This window comes from Diospyros lotus, chromosome 8 (genome assembly GCF_014633365.1).
Source record: "Diospyros lotus cultivar Yz01 chromosome 8, ASM1463336v1, whole genome shotgun sequence".
NCBI lineage: Eukaryota > Viridiplantae > Streptophyta > Magnoliopsida > Ericales > Ebenaceae > Diospyros > Diospyros lotus.
The window spans coordinates 3,320,556-3,339,370 of record NC_068345.1 but is presented as its reverse complement, the minus strand read 5'-3'; the positions used below and the strand labels follow the sequence as shown (position 1 = coordinate 3,339,370).

Sequence of the window (18,815 nt, the reverse complement as noted above, 5' to 3'; positions counted from 1 at the left end):
AGAGTCATGGGTTGATTTAACTCACAAGATTTAGTTGTTAGGTCTGATCTATATAGGTGTGATTGAGGTAGCATGTCGGAGCCAATCCAACACTAGAACTCTTTCCAATCTCATGGTCACCTTGGCCAAGGAATTTCTAATCACCACCAACACAAGGCGCACACACCCTTCAACTAATAGAGGTCAATGGATCCCATCGACAAGCATCTGTCTCCATACACCACTATATAGAGACTGCACAGAGAGTATTCTCATCTCTTACACTAGATGATTCTGCTAAATAGTAAATCCCTAACACTAGTGCACAAGACACTATGTTGCCTTTGGTCAAATGACCAGATACACAATCGAGAATTAGCGACTGATCATTAATCCCAAAGCCATGTGATCATTGCAGGCATCACATTCGGTAGATGTTCTCCAACACCTCACCCACATGTCTACTGTATGCATCCCCATGCAATATGGCATGGACTCACCATCCCATCTCATTAGCATCACCATATTAAACAATGGTAGTAATTCATGTGCCAGTTCACTAATTGACATATCATAGTCCCATTCTGATAAGTCTAAAGACTAAGAATACTTTTTTAATAAATCCTAGACAATATATCCAAGTCACACAGTCTTAACACCTTGAGAGTAGAAAATCTACTAGGAAGTCTAAGAACTCATTCGTAAAAATGAGATGGAGAGATATAAATGAAGATATGACATTTGTCATCAAGAATAATCAACAGCGCTGCTCACTTATATCTCAAAGTGTAAATCTAACATATAGAGCATTATCACTAATAGTTACTTGTTAAGAGATTGTTGCCTAGATAAATACCTAAGAGGGGGGTTGAATTGAGGTTTTTAAAAATGAATAATTTCAACACTTTTTAAAAACTCTAAAAATGTGATCTTAATTAAGTGGTGATTGCTATATGAATAGTGGCAAAAAAAAAAAAAAAAACCATAGAGAACAAGAGAATTTATAGAGGTTCAAAATCTAATGAATTTACTCCTCTCTCTCAAGACTTAGTTTGAGGTTCCACTAAAAAGAATTAATACTAGCTTTTGAATTTGGAGGTAGAACCAACACAATCCTTTGCTTTAAGCAAGAATCACTTAACAACCTGCTAATAAAATCTAATCCCCTCACACGAGTGAGTAATAATAATAAACTTACAATAAAAAAAAAATCTCAAATAAGTTACCAATAATTTGAGAATTCCACCGGCCAGCAAACTTACAACACTTGAGCCTTTCACTATTGTTTGAATATTCTGTCAAGTTTGTTCACTATATTATATTTTTTTGTGTACTTCAAGCTTTCATACTCACTTTAAATTTATACATATCTCCATAGAACTATCTGTTATAAATGAAAAAAAATAAATAATACTTTAAAATTAAAAAATTCTTCTTCATTTTCCACCTCTAGCTAGCGCCTATTGAAACTTAACCATAGCAAAGAATATTTTGCGAACAAAGTGAAAGTAAATGTTAAAAGCAACATTTTCCAAGGATAAGCTTTTTAAGAGAAAATCAGGGTATGACTTTGAAAAACAAGAAAAACAAATGTTTAAAAATATTTTCTTAGGCGCGCAGCAAAGAGAGACGCAAATTGCTAAAAGAGGTAATTGAATTAAAGTAGTAATTTAATATTAAAGACTAAGAAGGCATTGATGAGTCACTATATATATAATAATAAAGTGAAAAATTAGAGAACAAGCTGGTGTAGCTGCTGAGATGAACGGGTCCCACTAACACTTTTTCCTTGCCTAAACTCCATTCCTAAATCTTTTTTTTTTTTTTTTGACAAATACATTCTACACCACCGATTTCACATTAGACATGTTAAACATTACATTTAATGCACACGTTTAATGCCTGTGTAATCACATATGATCAAAAAATTTACGTAACTTTTTTGTTTTTCGTATACACCGTTTAATGCATGCATTAATTTTTTTTTTCTATAACTATGATTTGTATCCCCAATAATTTGTGTCCCACCGAAAAACTAAATCACTGGTCTCTATATATTTTGGAAAACTCACCGTCTTTAACCAATTCAAAACATTTATATATATATGCACTCAAAAAAAATACTTGATAAATTAGAAAATAAATACTTAAGAACTGTATTTTTTTTTTTTGTGACAAATACATTCTACACCACTGATTTCACATTGGACATGTTGAACATTGCATTTAATACACGCGTTTAATGCCTATGTAACTACACCATTTAATGCCTGCGTTAATTTATTTTTTTCCCATAAATCTGATTTGTATCCCTAATAATTTGTGTCCCACCGAAAAACTAAATCATAAGTCTCTATATACTTTGGAAAACTCACCGTCTTCAACCAATTCAAAACATTTACCAAACCAACAACTCAACCCTATATATATATATATATATATATATGCACTCAAAAAAAATACTTGGTAAATCAAAAAAAAAAAAAAACTTCAAAACTATATATATATATATATATGCACTCAGAAAAATACTTAGTAAATCACAAAAAAAAAAAAACTTCAGAACTGTATTTGTTTCTTTTTTTTGTGGCAAATACATTCTACACCACCGATTTCATATTGGACATGTTGAACATTGCATTTAATACACGTGTTTAATGCTTGCGTCAATGCCTATGTAACTACACCATTTAATGCCTGCATTAACTTATTTTTTTTCCACCTAAACTCCATTCCTAAAGCTTTTTTTTTTTTTTTTTGGCAAATACATTCTATACCATCGATTTCACATTGGACATGTTAAACATTGCATTTAATGCACACGTTTAATACCTGCGTTAATGCCTGTGTAACCACATATGATCAAAAAGTCTACGCAACTTTTTTGTTTTTCGTATACACCGTTTAATGCCTGTATTAATTTATTTTTTCTCCATAAATCTGATTTGTATCCCCAATAATTTGTGTCCCACCAAAAAACTAAATCACTGTTCTCTATATACTTTGGAAAACTCACCGTCTTTAACCAATTCAAAACATTTATATATATATGCACTCAGAAAAAATACTTGGTAAATTAGAAAAAAAAAATACTTTGGAATTGTATTTTTTTCTTTTTTTTGTGGCAAATACATTCTACACCACCGATTTCACATTGGACATGTTGAACATTGCATTTAATTCACGCGTTTAATGCCTTCGTTAATGCCTATGTAACTACACCATTTAATGCCTGCGTTAATTTATTTTTTTCCCATAAATCTGATTTGTATCCCCAATAATTTGTGTCCCACCGAAAAACTAAATCATAAGTCTCTATATACTTTGGAAAACTTACCGTCTTCAATCAATTCAAAACCTTTACCAAAGCAACAACTCAACCCTATATATATATATATATAGCACTGAGAAAAAATACTCGGTAAATCAGAAAAAAAAAATACTTCAAAACTATATATATATATATATATATATATTTTGTGGCAAATACATTCTACACCATCGATTTCACATTGGACATGTTGAACATTGTATTTGATGCACGTGTTTACTGCCTGCAATTAATGGTTGTGTAACCACATATGATCAAAAAGTTTACACAACTATTTTGTTTTTCGTATAAACCGTTTAATGCCTTCATTAATTTATTTTTTCCCCATAAATCTGATTTGTATTCTCAATAATTTGTGTCCCACCGAAAAACTAAATCACTGTTCTCTATATACTTTAGAAAACTCACCGTCTTTAACCAATTCAAAACATTTATATATATATATGCACTCAGAAAAAATACTTGGTAAATTAGAAAAAAAAATACTTTGGAATTGTATTTTTTTCTTTTTTTTGTGGCAAATACATTCTACACCACCGATTTCACATTGGACATGTTGAACATTGCATTTAATTCACGCATTTAATGCTTGCGTTAATGTCTATGTAACTACACCATTTAATGCCTGCGTTAATTTATTTTTTTTCCATGAATCTGATGTGTATTCTCAATAATTTGTGTTCCACCAAAAAACTAAATTATTGGTCTTTATATACTTTGGAAAACTCATCGTCTTCAACCAATTCAAAATATTTACCAAAGCAACAACTCAACCATATATATATATATATATATATATAGCACTGAGAAAAAATACTCGGTAAATTAGAAAAAAAAATACTTCAAAATTATATATATATATATTTTGTGGCAAATACATTCTACACCATCGATTTCACATTAGACATGTTGAATATTATATTTAATGCACGTGTTTAATGCCTGCGTTAATGCTTGTGTAACCACATATGATCAAAAAGTTTACGCAACTTTTTTGTTTTTCGTATAAACCGTTTAATGCCTTCATTAATTTATTTTTCCCCAAAAATCTGATTTGTATTCTCAATAATTTGTGTTCCATCGAAAAACTAAATAACTGGTCTTTATATACTTTGGAAAACTCACCGTCTTTAAATAATTGAAAACATTTACCAAAGCAACAGCTCAACCCTATATATATATATATGCACTCAGAAAAAAAACTCGATAAATCAGAAAAAAAAAAACTTCGAAACTGTATTATATATATATAAAATAATATATATATAAAAAAAAACTTCGAAACTGTATTTCAGAAACGTGGTTTGCCCCATGCCCACATACTTTTATTCTTGAACCAGGAAGCTAGAAATCCTACTGGAGATGATATTGACAAAATAATTTCTGCTGAAATACCCGATCAATTAAGTGATCCTCATTATTATACAGCAGTTAGAGATTTCATGATACACGGTCCATGCGGTGTGCTACGACAGAACTCTTCGTGTATGGCTAATGGTCGTTGCAGTAAACATTATCCAAAGAAATTCAATGCCTCCACTGTTGTTGATGAAGATGGGTACCTGATATATATGTGTCAAGACAACGGGAGGACCGTTAACAGAAATGGTATTGATCTAGACAATCGATTTGTAGTGCCGCACAATCGACAACTTCTTATGAAATATGATGCTCACATTAACGTTGAATGGTGTAATCAGTCCAGATCTATCAAGTACCTATTTAAATACGTGCATAAAGGTCATGACCGTGTCACTGCAAGTTTCTACCAAAGTGTTGACAAAGATGGGAACAAGAAAGAGGTTGATGAAATCAAGATATACTATGACTGTCGATATATTTCACCTTGCGAGGCTGCTTGGAGGATATTTGGGTTCGACATTCATTTTAGGGATCCTCCAGTTGAGTATCTGTCTTTTCATCTCCCTGATCAACAGAGTGTTATATTTTCAGATTATGACCCAATTCAAAATGTTATGAATCATCCAACTATTAGACACAGTATGTTCACCGAATGGATGGAAGCGAACAAAAAGTACGAATGGGCTAAGGAGCTTACATATGTTGAGTTTCCAACAAAGTTTGTTTGGAATAATAGTGGCAGAGAATGGCAACCAAGGAAAAAAGGCTTTTCAATAGGGCGAATGTTCTATGTTGCTCCTGGTACCGGAGAACTCTATTGCTTGAGAACTTTGTTGAATATTGTTCGCGGCGCTACAACATATGATGATATCAAGACTGTCAATGGTGTGGTATATAGTTCATTCAGGGATGCATGTTATGCTTTGGGGTTACTAAATGATGACAAAGAGTATATAGATGGCATAATGGAAGCAAGTCAGTGGGGGACAACACATTCTCTTAGAAATCTTTTCGCAACATTGTTGACTTCAGATTCGTTGTCCCGACCTGAGTATGTTTGGAGCAAGTGTTGGCAGTACCTATCAGACGACATACTCTATAGGCGTCGTAGTGTCCTGGGTCTTGCAGATAATTTTTATATTAAACGAATATAATAATAAATTATACTCTTTTTTTAAAAAATATTTTCATTATTAAAAGCATAACGTTGAGTGCCTTTGATTAAAATTTGTTCTAATGCCATTTTTTTTTACGTCATTTTATAAACAGATCTTCAGTTGACAGATAATGAAATTCAAAGTTATGCTTTGTTGGAAATTGAAAAAATATTACAAGGAAGGGGTAAGAGTCTCCGTGAGTTTGATGGAATGCCATTTCCTGACGATGTTGATGAATTGGTGTCTGGAAATAGGCTTATATATGACGAGCTATCGTACGATAGGAAAAAATTGACAGAGGATCATAAAAATTATGTCAACCAGTTGACTGATGAGCAGAGATATGCTTACGACAGAATAATACATGCTGTGGATGGTGATGAAGGAGGTGTGTTTTTTTTAAACGGTTTTGGAGGAATTGGGAAGACCTTTGTATGGAAAACACTTTCTGCTGGAATTCGATCGAAAGGAGATATAGTGCTGAATGTTGCATCAAGTGGTATTGCGTCACTTTTGTTACCAGGGGGTCGTACAGCTCATTCTAGATTTGTCATTCCCCTAAACCCCATTGAAGATTCCACGTGTAATATTAGACAAGGGGGTCCACTGGCAGAATTGATAGCAAAAACAAAGCTAATAATCTGGGACGAGGCTCCTATGATGCACAGATATTGCTTTGAAGTCTTGGACAAAACCATGAGAGATGTGTTAAGGTTCGCTATTAATAATAGCAATGATAAACCTTTTGGAGGAAAAACAATCGTGTTCGGTGGTGATTTTCGTCAGATTTTGCCTGTTATTCCAAAAGGTAGCAGGCAAGATGTTGTCCATGCCATTATCAATTCATCATACTTATGGACACATTGTGTGATTTTGAAGCTGACAAAAAACATGAGACTTCAGAGTTCTGGCAACTGTCATGATGTGCATGAACTAAAAGATTTCTCTGACTGGCTTTGCAATATTGGAGATGGGAAAATTGGTCGGGAAAATGATGGAAAAATGATCGTCAATATTCCACGTGATGTTTTGGTTGGTGCATCGGATGATACAATTCAGTCTATAGTTGAGAGTACATACTCGTCTTTTTTAGAAAATGTTTGTGATGCATCCTATATGCAAGGAAGAGCCATTCTAGCACCCACACTCGATGATGTCCAAGCTATAAATGATTTCATGATTTCCAAAAATTCGTGTGAAGAGAGGACATATCTTAGCTCAGACACAGTGTGCCACACTGAAAAAGTATTTGGTTTGTTTGCAGAAATTCATTCAACCGAATTTTTAAATGGAATAAGATGTTCTAGGGTGCCTAATCATGAATTGAAGCTTAAAGTTGGTGTCCCTGTTATGCTTATGAGAAATATTGATCATGCTTCAGGACTTTGCAATGGTACAAAATTGGTCATCACGAAACTCGGATGCCATGTTTTAGAGGCAAAGATGTTGTCAGGCAGTAATGCAGGTGACAAGGTTTTTATTCCACGTATGTCATTAACTCCTTCAGATGTGCGGTTACCTTTTAAATTTCAGAGAAGACAGTTTCCACTGATTGTTTCTTACGGCATGACCATAAACAAGAGTCAAGGTCAGTCACTGTCACATGTTGGATTGTACTTGAGGAGGCCAGTGTTTGCTCACGGTCAACTTTACGTTGCACTTTCTAGAGTTACAAGTCGACAAGGATTGAAAATTCTCATATGTGACGGTAAAAAAAAATAAATTGATTCGACAACAAATGTCGTGTATAAAGAAGTGTTCCAAAATTTGTAATAATACTTTATATGTCAATTTATTCATATTATATTTGAATTAGCTCATATTACTCTTATTATAATATTTTTTAATTAAAATTTATTTTTTCAATATTTTATGGACTAAGAAGGCATTGATGAGTCACTATATATATAATAATAAAGTGAAAAATTGGAGAACAAGCTGGATGGAGACTTGGAGCGACCCAATTGGAACAAGTTGGAAGGATGATGGAATTTGGGAACCACACATATTTATATACTATTAAATTGAATATTTGAAAAAGAAAAATTAGAGAAACAACATGCAGCGGATTAAGGGAAATTTCAAAGACACCGAAATTAAAGGTGACAATTTAGCAGTCACAATTCAACAATTGAATTTGGAAGAGGTTGAAATTAACATATTAAAATATATATTATTATTATTATTATTATTGATATATGAAAAAGAAAACAAGTAATCTGCAGCTCTTTCTTTTTTCTGGCATAATTTCTAATGTGTTGTGCGCATATAATTCTGTTCTCGATTTGAGACTAATAATAAAATAAAATTATATCATAAAAGAATTTTTTTATTATCATCAAAATCTTATTTATTTACTCTTGAATTTAACAAAAATGGATGCCCACAGAAAATTATCCACTATTCTGTTTATTCATTCTAGTCCTACCTGCCATGTTTCTAAGAAATTAGGGTTATGCTTGGCGAGATTTTCCCAATCCATCTTGTAAAATTGGTTAGCCAACTCAAGTTATATGAAGATTTGGCAATATAGCATTGTTATTTTGGCTCATGAAGATGCTTCTATAGTTGATTTGGCAATATACCATTGCTACTTTGGCTCATGAAGATGCTTCTATGGTTTGCCCCCCGTCACATGCAGAATTGCTATTTTATTACTATTGAATACATGACTAGTTTTTGTCAACTCACATTAAGTAAATTGGCAATTAGACATGGTTTTGTTGCAAAATTGTGCATCTAAGAGAGCTATGAGAACAATTAACTTTTTAGAGGAATATCTCAATGAGTATCTTTAGGATCTAGATTAAGAAATGTACTTTATTTTAAAATAAAACGTAATAACTATATATTATTCTTAGTATTATTATTCGAATTATCCAAAACTTAATGTTCACAAAACACTGTAACATATAAAAGGCTGATGACAACATTTCCTCCTCCCATGGTCCCTCTCCATCTTCAATGGATCTCACCTAATAGATGTTTTAAGTTGCTAGTAGTGATAGAGTTGGTGTTATTTTCAGCAGCCAGCAGGTCCTGGTCTCTTCCTACTCTTGGAATTGTTGACAGTAGGATTGGTAATCCAGCAGTTTTTGTACTGCCGCTGGCCAGGATGCTCCCCTAGCTAGGCTCTTGTATGCTGTCTCAGAAGCCCCTTTTCTTGATGGACTTCACAGAAAGCCCATCCAAACCGAGACTCTTCAATAGAAAAGTATGCCGAATATGCTCCAAAAATTTTAGGATTATATTGGGAAGTCACCATTTTTAAGAACATAATCCACCAGACACTTGGAAAGTTTTTGGTGATCCCAGAATCAGAAATTTCTGGAGCCTAAACAAAACCTATTGCCCTCTCTCGGCACAATTTTTTGTCCTTGCTCATGAAGCAACTGAAGTTCATGTGGCAGTCTCACTATATCCAGATTAGGACTAAAGTTCCTATGGAAAGACGTTTTAGAAAGAGGTACAGGATTATACATATCTGGCACTAATTTTGCAATTGAAGGTTTGATCTATGAACCCTCAAAGAATCAGGCCACTGAGAAAAAGAAAGAAAATTTTATTATATACATGCACAATAAATAGAGAACAGAGATGAAGACACCGAAAGAGAAACAGCTCTAGAGTCTCCATTTTCCGGCAAGATGATGTATGTAGAATGCCTGCAGGGAGAATAAATAAAAGCAACCCTATTTCTCTGAGTTTTTTTTTTTCCCACCTAAGGAATGATATTTGACACACTTCACAAGAAGAGTGATATTTGACAGACTTCACAAGAAGACCCTCCGTACTGTCCTTGCAGTGATGCGGGAGATGAGCTTTCCAGCCAGATCAGCTGGCAAACCAAGCAACTTTTGTTGTAAATCAGGCGGGAGCTGCCAATGCGAGAGACATATTAGTCAGGAAATGAGGCAGCAAAAGGGGCTGTAAAACACAATGCAAATGAAAGATCTTGCGGACAAATGCATTTGTCCTTCTTGTTACCAGTTCCCAAAAAATTGAGAGACGGAATATCTGAAACAACATATCTGGGATGCCAAACATAAAACTGGCTATGTTACAAAAACTCTTCCATGGGTATCCCATGTTTCCCAGATATGGCAAGGAAAAGAGAATTGAGTTATGTTTCCACACCGATGCACAAAATGAACATCCAATTTTTAGTAATTCTTGAAGAAAAAGAAGCTCCTATCTGATGCTAAAGAAAAATTTCAAGATTTTAACAGGGGTACATGAGATATAAATTTCATTTTCTACATAATAGATAATTATTTTAGAATGTTGTACAATACACACTACTTTTTTTAGTTGAAAAAAGTGTCTCTATCAATACTCAACTTTGGGATACATACCTAAGTATCCTAAGATTAAAGTTTAAGGAAGGTCTGACGCTTGGACACACCCCAACACCAGATACTCATACTTCAAGTTCACATAACATATAAATAGGACTACACCAAAGATAGGCCAACCAAACGAATCCAATTATTTAGCAGGTTTATTGACCAAACACTAGCTACTACTGTAAAATAGCAAACCAGAGGTTGGGATGACACCTTATGAAATTCATACCACCAATACTTAATTTCTCTTTTGCGTGGATGCAAGTAAATATATCCATATTCAGACCAACACTGAGATAAGTTGGCAAAAGCTGGAAAGATTTTAGATTTCATGGATGGGTAGGTCATTAATATACAATCCAAGGCTTGATTCTTACCTCAAGAATAACAGAAAGAAGTGGTAGTATTTCCTGTACTGATGTAAATTGGTAAAGGACTATAGAAGCTTCTCCTGAATTCTTTGTCTGATTCTTGTATGGACTGGCCTCCTTAACTCCCTAGAAGATACCAAATCACAAGTCATTTCTCATGAAGAATATAAGATCTTAAACTAAACCAGTATTGTTTTGCATTCATATTGTTGAGAGTAAAAAATAATAGTATAAAATACAAAAACTAATCTTCTATCTACCAGCTTAAACTTTTAGATAAGATGGTGGTTAACAATTTAACACATATTTTTGGTGGAAAACGAAAAAGGGTCATATAAATTCATTTCTTTCCATAATTAACTATCAGATTTTTCAAATTTTTTATTTCAAAATACAACATTATTTTCTCTTACTAATTACATTTGACTCGATGCCACATTCTTATTAAGAGATTTTGTAGTTAATATAATGCTAATTGCCAAAACTATATTGAATTATCATATTTGTGATGTATATACTAATTCCCAGTCATGCTAAGGAGATTGAAAATGACAATATCACAAGCCCATTATTCAGAATTATGCCCAAAGAAAATAGATAATGAATGAATCAGGATTGCAGTAAAATGAATACCTATAAGATTATCACAGTTAGTGTTAGGGGCAGAAGTGCCTATGAACATTACCCATGTCCATCATTCTCATATTCTTCTTTCTGGCATACCAGTTATTTTCGCAAGTCTTGAAACTAATAGAAACATTAGTGAAGTGCTTTCTATAGGCATTACTCAACATCCCCCACCCCCCAAAAAAAAAAAAAAAAATTAATAATAATTTTACCCTTTGAATCTCAAGATGTAGACTAGAACTCCTGTATTCTTCTTCTAGGCGTCAGAATTTCTTTTGGTAATAAAAGGAGGCCCTCAAACATTAATCATGTTAGAATAGATGGACTACATTCGAATTTTCAGATAGGGAAAACTATAGCATGATGGTTGGCATCAGAACACTAACTCAGCTAAATCATGCAGAAAACAGACATGCATGGAGACAGAAGATTTAACAGTTCGGTGCAAAGCTTGTAATAAAAGCATGGCATAAGTGACACTTAGGATATTAAATTGTTAACTACCAATTCATCTAAAAGATTAAACTTGTAAAGAGAGAGGTAATTATATATTTTACATAAAAAATTTCACCCCCAGTATGCCCCCTGCTGTGTGGCCAAACTTTACTGCTTAACTGGGCCAAACACATGCAGCCATTTAAATATCGTGTTAACAGTGAAGCTCAAACTTGGGACTTTGGCATTTTACTATGTTAAATTCTTAATTTCCAGTTCATCTAAAAGCTTGAGCTTGTAAAGAAAGGAGTAATTATATATTTTATATTGTTATTTTTATGAAATTTACTATATAATTAGGCTAAGACAAGCAGCTATGTACATATTATGCTGGCAATCCAGTGAATTTCCAGTGCAGAACCTTTGCCTACTCTAAAACCATATTACACACACTCTCTCTCTCTGTATGTGTGTGTAGGACATGCACACAGGAATGTGTGCGAGTGCAAACATGTGTGGAAACATTTCATGCCAGTGCACTCGTGAATATCAAATCATTCATTATTTCATTATATTCCTCAAACAAGATCCTTTAAAGTTTGCAAGCTAAACAGGTAAATGTTCTTACTGCATTGGAGCTTTCATTTTTCTGAAGCCCAAATAACAAAAGCACAAGCCTATTCAACGTTTTCAAGTTGATGATATCTTCATTTGTCATATAAGAGAGTGAAAGGGAAGAGACAAATGGAATGTTTGCAGTTGCTGCAGACGTGAAGGTATCCAGGGTTGCTAGGCCAAGTGCATCCAAACCCTAGAGAATTTGCAGAAAGATTCATTAGTACTAGAAGAAGCAACAGCATGAAGATGAAAAGATGAAATTCTAGATTGCAAATTCTATAAATTGTGCAGATGCTCTTTTTTTATTATTCTGATTTATTTTCATGTTTTTAATGCAAGAGAAATAGTTTACATGCACATAATATTGGGCCACAAAAGTCCAAGCCCACACTGCCCCTAAAATGTTATAAATTTGCAACTCTAGTGCCGTTTGTTTGCAGCAAATTCTGGAATACACATAGTAGCCACTGCTATTTCACAAAACCTGGGTTATTTAGATCACCACATTCAGCTGATATTTTTTTTTTTTTATTTGGGATAAGCACAAAAAGGAAGGAACAGTTCCTGAAGATTATCCAATTCTTTTGTGACTTGAAACAGGCCTGTCTTTTGTAACTCTGAAACAACGTAAACATGTACCTCAACCTTTTTCTCATTTTTCACATGGTAAAATAAACCTTTCCTTTTCTTTTGTATAGCCTTGCATTGATGATGAATGAATAAGCTAAAAATGCTTCTTTTCCTTCTAAATAGAATAAGCATAATGGAAAAAATATCCATGAATGTTTATAGTCTATAGGCTACAAGTGTGCTGACCCCACCAGTGGGATAAAGGCTTGGTAATGTTGTTGTTGCTGTCCATAGTCTACAAATACAAGATACTTGTGAGAACTTGATATATAACACTCAATCTAGTTGAGTCATCACTTGTTTCACAAACTTAACCTATTAATAAATTAAGTGTGGATGTGTTGTGGCAATACAGGCTCCTATGAGGAGTGGATGGAATGGAAGAAACCATTAGTAAAAGAGGTAGAGGAAGACAACAAAAAATTTGGTGGGAAACTCCTAGGTATGATATGAGTCATAAGATCTTTACAGAAGATATGGCTACAGATCTAGATGATTGGCAGGCTATAATCCATGTAAGCAAAATCACCTAGAAGGATTGAAGTTTGATGTTGTTGATGTCTGAAATTTAAGGATCAAGTTATTCCTAGAAAAGATCAATTTAGATATTTGGGATCAATTGTTCAAAAAAGGGAAGACCATTGAGGATGGAAGTCACAGGTCAAGGAAGTATGGTTAAAATGAAGAAGTGTATCCAGCATTTTATGCTAATGAAAATTTCCCTTTAATGGTAAAAAGGATGTATTATCTGACTATAAGGCTGTCTTTGTTCTATGGCTTAGCATGTTGGGCAAATAATACCAACATGTGCAAAATATAAGTGTTAATTGTAGTGAGGATGATATAGTGGATATAATGTGGCCATAGAAAACAAAACAGAAATAAAAAATGGGACTATCCATAATATGGATGGAGAAACGTCTATTGAAGATAAGATGTATGGGATATACAAACCATTTTAATTGCATCCCATACATCTTATCTTCAATAGATGTTTCTATGAGACAAATGGATGGAATGAAAGAACTTTGTAGAAGAAGAGGTAGAGGAAGATAAAAGAAAAATGTTTAAAATCCTTATCCATAACATAGGATATAATGGTCTTATAGGAAATATGATCGTGGATAAAGATGATTGGAGGGGTAGAATTCATTTCACGTACTCCATCTTATGGGAATAAAGTTTGATGATGATGATGATGATATATGCCAAACTCTGTAATCCACTCATGTCTAAACCCATCTTCTACTTGGACCAAAAGGAAAATGAACTTAACCAAATTCTTACAGGAGAAAAAGGGCACAAACCAAACCAACAGGAGAACAAACACTAATAGCAAGACTTTAACCAAGACTTTGATACCCTGTTAAGAAACCACTAGTTCCAAAAGGTTAAATTGTTAGATAATGGACTCAACAAGGTATATAAATCTCTCTACTAAACCTACTTTGCGTAAACTTTTCATTTGTAAGGGGAGGCAGGACAACCAAGATTTGCAATGACATGGATGTAATAGCATGTATGCATTTATTCATAGATTCATAACTTGAAAATAAAGTAGTAGATGTTATCTTGGGAGCACTTAGAATTAGTTTCTTTAGTCAGAATTCACTGCCTCACAAGCACACACACTCACAGTTTAAACGAATTCAAAAATCAAATAGATATGAAGAAAACGTAATGAAAAATTGACAGAAATTAAATCAAACTACAGAAGAACACAAAGTCTTATCCTGATTCAGATTGCCCCTTAGGACAACCCTACATCCAACCTCCAAAACCTCCGAGAGCAGTCTTCCTTTGATTTACTAGAATGCGATCAGTACAGAAATTCCTCCTCACGATTAGAAAGAACTATTCTATGACATAGCCTTTCCTCTTTTGCTTTCTCGTGAGAATGATACATTGTCTAAATGCCTAGACCACTGTCCTATTTATAAAAGATACGACGTTAACTTCTAGGCACTTTATAACTGGTATGGATATTATCGGTTTTAACCCCCCAACTTAATTCTAAATACAAGTTGGTCACCGCCTAACTATACCCTCTAAATTCCAATGCATTCTTACTACCAATCATCAGGATTACTCGAGACAACACTCTAATAGTAGAACCCAAAAAAAAAAACTTGATATGCTAGAAATGTAAGCACAAGTAATAATTACTAAAGGTAGAAGATTAAATCAAAATTGTAGCTTCTCAACTTCATCTATAGTCTTAGACAACCATACAGAAAATCAATTCATATATAAAACAAAATTAGGAATATAAGTTCAACTACATATGCAAAATAATATAAAATATAGAAATCAAACTGAGTTCTGCTAGTAAATTGTATTTTTGTTTCCTTGTTTTATGAATTTAATAAGGGGAAAATTTATTTGTATCATGTGTATACAAAAGAAGCAGCAACAAGAAATATAATATATGGAAGAAACTGAATAACTCCTTGATTGATTAACATATGTACATGGCAGTCCTCTTATAGAGGAGAAAGAATACAACATAGGAAACAAATAATACCTAGGAAAGGACAGATACATATGTACAACATTAGGAAAGTTTCCTAATTCTGATTTAGGAAAGTATCCTATTCCAGATTTAGAAACTTCTAAAATAGGCTCATAGCTAATCCTCTTTGATGATTCTTCAAGATCCAACACTCCCACTCAAGCTAGAGAATGAATACCTGTCATTCCCAACTTGCATATTAGGTCTTCAAACCTCTATATTGTCAGCCCCTTAGTTAACACATTAGCCACTTATTCCTTCGATGGAACATCAGGAATACGAATTTAATTTGCATCCAACTTCTCTTTTATAAAGTGCCGGTCTATTTCAATATGTTGTCTTATTATGCTAGACAGGGTTATGAGCAATGCTAATGGCTGATTGGTTGACACAAAATAGCCCAATTGAACCTTGAATCTTGATCTTCAAATCTTCTAGGATGATCCTTAGCCACAATAATTTGCATAGGCTGAGAGTCATTGCTCTAAATTTTGTCTCTGTACTTGAACACAATACTTTGTTTCTTACTCCTCCAAGACAAAAGATTTCCACCTAAGAACACACAATACCCGGTGATTGATCTTCTATCAGTGAGTGATCTTGCATAGTCAGCATCGGTGAAACTTTTAACATCCAACTCAACCCTTGCTTTGAACAATATCGCCTTGCTGGAATAGCTTTTAGATAATTTAGAATCTTCTTTACAGCTTGCATATGCTCATCGGTTGGGCTGTGCATAAATTAGCTTACTAGGCTAACAGCAAAGACAATATTTGGCCTAGTATGGGAGAGGTATATCAATCAGCCAACCAATCGTTGGTATCTTCCCTTATCAAGTTGCTGGCTGCCAAGATTCTGCCATAACTTGTTGTTAGGTTCAACTGGAATACTAGATCCTTTGCCTCCTATCAGCCCTGTTTCAGCCAAAAAATCCAATACATATCTTCATTGAGATAGAAAAATTTCAGCCTTAGAGTAAACAACTTCAATTCCCAGAAAATACTTGAGGATACCAAGGTTTTAAATTTCAAATTCTTGGGCTAACTTTTCCTTGAGAATCTTCTACTCAACTTCATCATTCCAGCAACAATTATGTCATCCACATATACCAATAGAGCAGTGATCCTCTCTTCCCTTGAGTGCTTCATGAATAGGGTGCGATCACCCTTGCTTTGATTGTGAAAGGAAACGAGGGCTCGAGGCCAAAAACCAACTGCGAGTGGATCTTTTAAAAATCTTTTCAAAACCACAACAAAAAACAGAGCAGCGTAATGCAGAAGCAAAAATAATCCTTGTAAGACTTGATATATTTCATCCATATGCTACAAATAAAAAACCATGTCATAGGGGGTTTTTCATAGGTGGTTTTTCAATATACCTTTTCGAATAGATCTGTTGCCAGTTATCTGATCTCCCTCGTGCAAGTTGCTACTCCAGGTAACTAGCCTGCCTTCTCACTTGTGAAGGACCTAGTCAGTCCACACCCGAGATGCAACTGAAACCTTCAAATGGAGTTAGGCTAAAACTCTCTCAATGGAGGTGAACCGTTGCTCTATAAGTGTTTCTCCTTTGGTTGCTACTTGACTCTCGAATAGTCGGATCTTAATGGGAGAATGCAAGAGGGAGAAAATGCAAAAAGCTTGGAGCAAGAACAAGCTAGATGCAACTATGGAGGAAGGAGAAGCAAACACCAAGAAGCACACCTGTATAGATCCAAGAGAAGGAGAGAAATAATGGAGGGATGCACTCATGAAAGTGCCCCTTCTTCCTTTCCATATCCCTTTAATCAAGCAAATTGTCTGAGTATTAAATATTGAGATGCAACAAGGCGGTGGAACTTTGGTCAACCGAACTGTGAGGTTCGGTCAACCTAAGTCTATGTTCAGTCAACCTAAGTCATGCAAACTGCACTGCTTTGTCAATTTTGCATTCTGGCCCCGCTATTATCCAAAAATAGTCTTTGCATTATCCAATAATGCAACCAATGCCCCTTTCTATCCAATAGCAACCTCCCAAAACCTTAGATCCATGTGTCCTACAATAGCAACCATAATCATTATCCCACAATGATGAGAAACACACTAAGAGTAATGGATCACTAATCCGTGCATTACTCAGTTTGCGTGTGACTTTCTAGGTTCATAGCCATGTAGCAATCGGAACACGTCAACTTCTTAACGTCGGTCAATCCCATCGACCTACTAAGGAGATCTTTCCAAATCCCCAAAGCACCCCGAAGGATCCTTAAGTATCCACTAGCCAGGACTCAGGACGATCCTCATGGCAGTGAAGTCCAACTTCATATGAACCTATTAAGGCTTCTCGATTACTGTGTACTATAGTCCTTCCACTGACTGACATCCCGACCAAGTGAGAGTCATGGACTAATTAAACTCACAAAACTCAGTAACTATGATAGATCCGATAAAGTGTGTGGTATAGATAGCATGTCAAATCCCATCAAACATTGGAACTTTTTCCAATCTCATACTCACCTTGGTCAAGGAATTTCCAACCACTGCAACCAATACGGATTACATAGGATGTATGCCTTCAAACCATGGAAGTCAATGGATCCCATCAGTGAACATTTGTTTCCATGAACCACCATACAAAGACCACACAATGAGCATTCCCACCTCTTACACTTGATGGTTCTGCTCAATGGTAAATCCCCGACACTAGTGCACAAGACACCATGTCACCTGTAGTCCAAAAACCAGATACACAATTGAGAGTCAGCAACAAATTATTAATCCTCAAGCCATGTGATCTGTCGCAGGCGTCATATTTAGTGGATGTTCTATTAACACCCACCCACATGTCTACTATATGCGTCACACGCAATGTGGCATGTGACTCACCACTCCATTCCCATTAGCATCCCATGCTAACAATGGTAGTAACCTATGTGTCGGTCCACTGATCAATATATCATATTCCCCTCATGATAAATCTAAAGAACGGGAATACCTTTAAGATATCTTGAACTAGAGATCCATGTCACACTGTCTCAACCCTTTGAGAGTAAGAACTCTATCAGAATATCTAGAGACTCGTTCATAAAAGCGAAAAGGAGATGTATGAATGAAGATATGATCATTTTTACTAATATCAAGAGTTAATCAAGAGTGTCATTCACATACATTCCATGTAATGTAAATCTAGCATCAAGGGCACTATCACTAACAGACTGTACCCTATCATTTTCATGGCCTTAGAGAATTGGCCAAACCAAGCCCTTAGGGACTGCTCGAGTCCATAGAGGGCCTTCTTGAGTCTGCACACTTTGCCTGATTCCCCTTCTTGAAATCCCAGAGACAAATCCATGAATACTTCCCCTTCCAAATCTCCAGGTAGGAAGGCATTCTTTACATCCAACTGCTGTAGTTTCCATCCAAAATAGGCTACTAATGAAATGAGAATTCTTACAATTGTCATTTTTTC

The 18,815-nt window shown here is 34.7% G+C and overlaps 2 protein-coding genes and 1 pseudogene across 4 annotated transcripts in view; 2 read left to right on the top strand and 1 right to left on the bottom strand.

Annotated features, from left to right (window-relative positions):
- The first annotated feature begins 4,797 nt into the window (after positions 1 to 4,797).
- LOC127807714 (uncharacterized) lies at positions 4,798 to 6,448 on the top strand. Its single transcript, XM_052345752.1, has 3 exons — positions 4,798 to 5,791; positions 5,942 to 6,328; positions 6,423 to 6,448. The coding sequence occupies exons 1-3, from the start codon at positions 4,798 to 4,800 to the stop codon at positions 6,446 to 6,448; spliced, it is 1,407 nt and encodes a 468-aa protein (XP_052201712.1).
- Positions 6,449 to 6,486: 38 nt separating this feature from the next.
- On the top strand, positions 6,487 to 7,602 carry LOC127807113 (uncharacterized; annotated as a pseudogene).
- Positions 7,603 to 9,057: 1,455 nt separating this feature from the next.
- LOC127808234 (uncharacterized aarF domain-containing protein kinase At1g71810, chloroplastic) overlaps positions 9,058 to 18,815 on the bottom strand; it is a 48,129-nt gene continuing 38,371 nt past the window's right edge. For 2 of the 3 annotated variants that reach the window (XM_052346679.1, XM_052346678.1), the window contains 3 exons: positions 12,237 to 12,419; positions 10,553 to 10,672; positions 9,058 to 9,707 (listed from right to left, as the gene is read on the bottom strand). In XM_052346679.1, coding sequence (XP_052202639.1) covers positions 9,603 to 9,707; positions 10,553 to 10,672; positions 12,237 to 12,419 — 408 coding nt within the window. In that variant the 3' untranslated portion in view covers positions 9,058 to 9,602. Of the gene's footprint in view, positions 9,708 to 10,552; positions 10,673 to 12,236; positions 12,420 to 18,815 lie in introns of those variants that run through there. The other variant, XR_008024892.1, reaches the window with a different exon arrangement.

What these genes read in the sequence shown, in the direction of transcription:
- LOC127807714 (XM_052345752.1), top strand. Translation starts at nt 4,798, where the DNA reads ATGGCTAATGGTCGTTGCAGTAAACATTATCCAAAGAAATTCAATGCC. An exon ending in TAGGCGTCGTAGTGTCCTGG is followed by an intron (nt 5,792 to 5,941) that starts GTCTTGCAGATA and finishes TTTTATAAACAG; the next exon opens with ATCTTCAGTTGACAGATAAT. An exon ending in GCTGAATGTTGCATCAAGTG is followed by an intron (nt 6,329 to 6,422) that starts GTATTGCGTCAC and finishes GTGTAATATTAG; the next exon opens with ACAAGGGGGTCCACTGGCAG.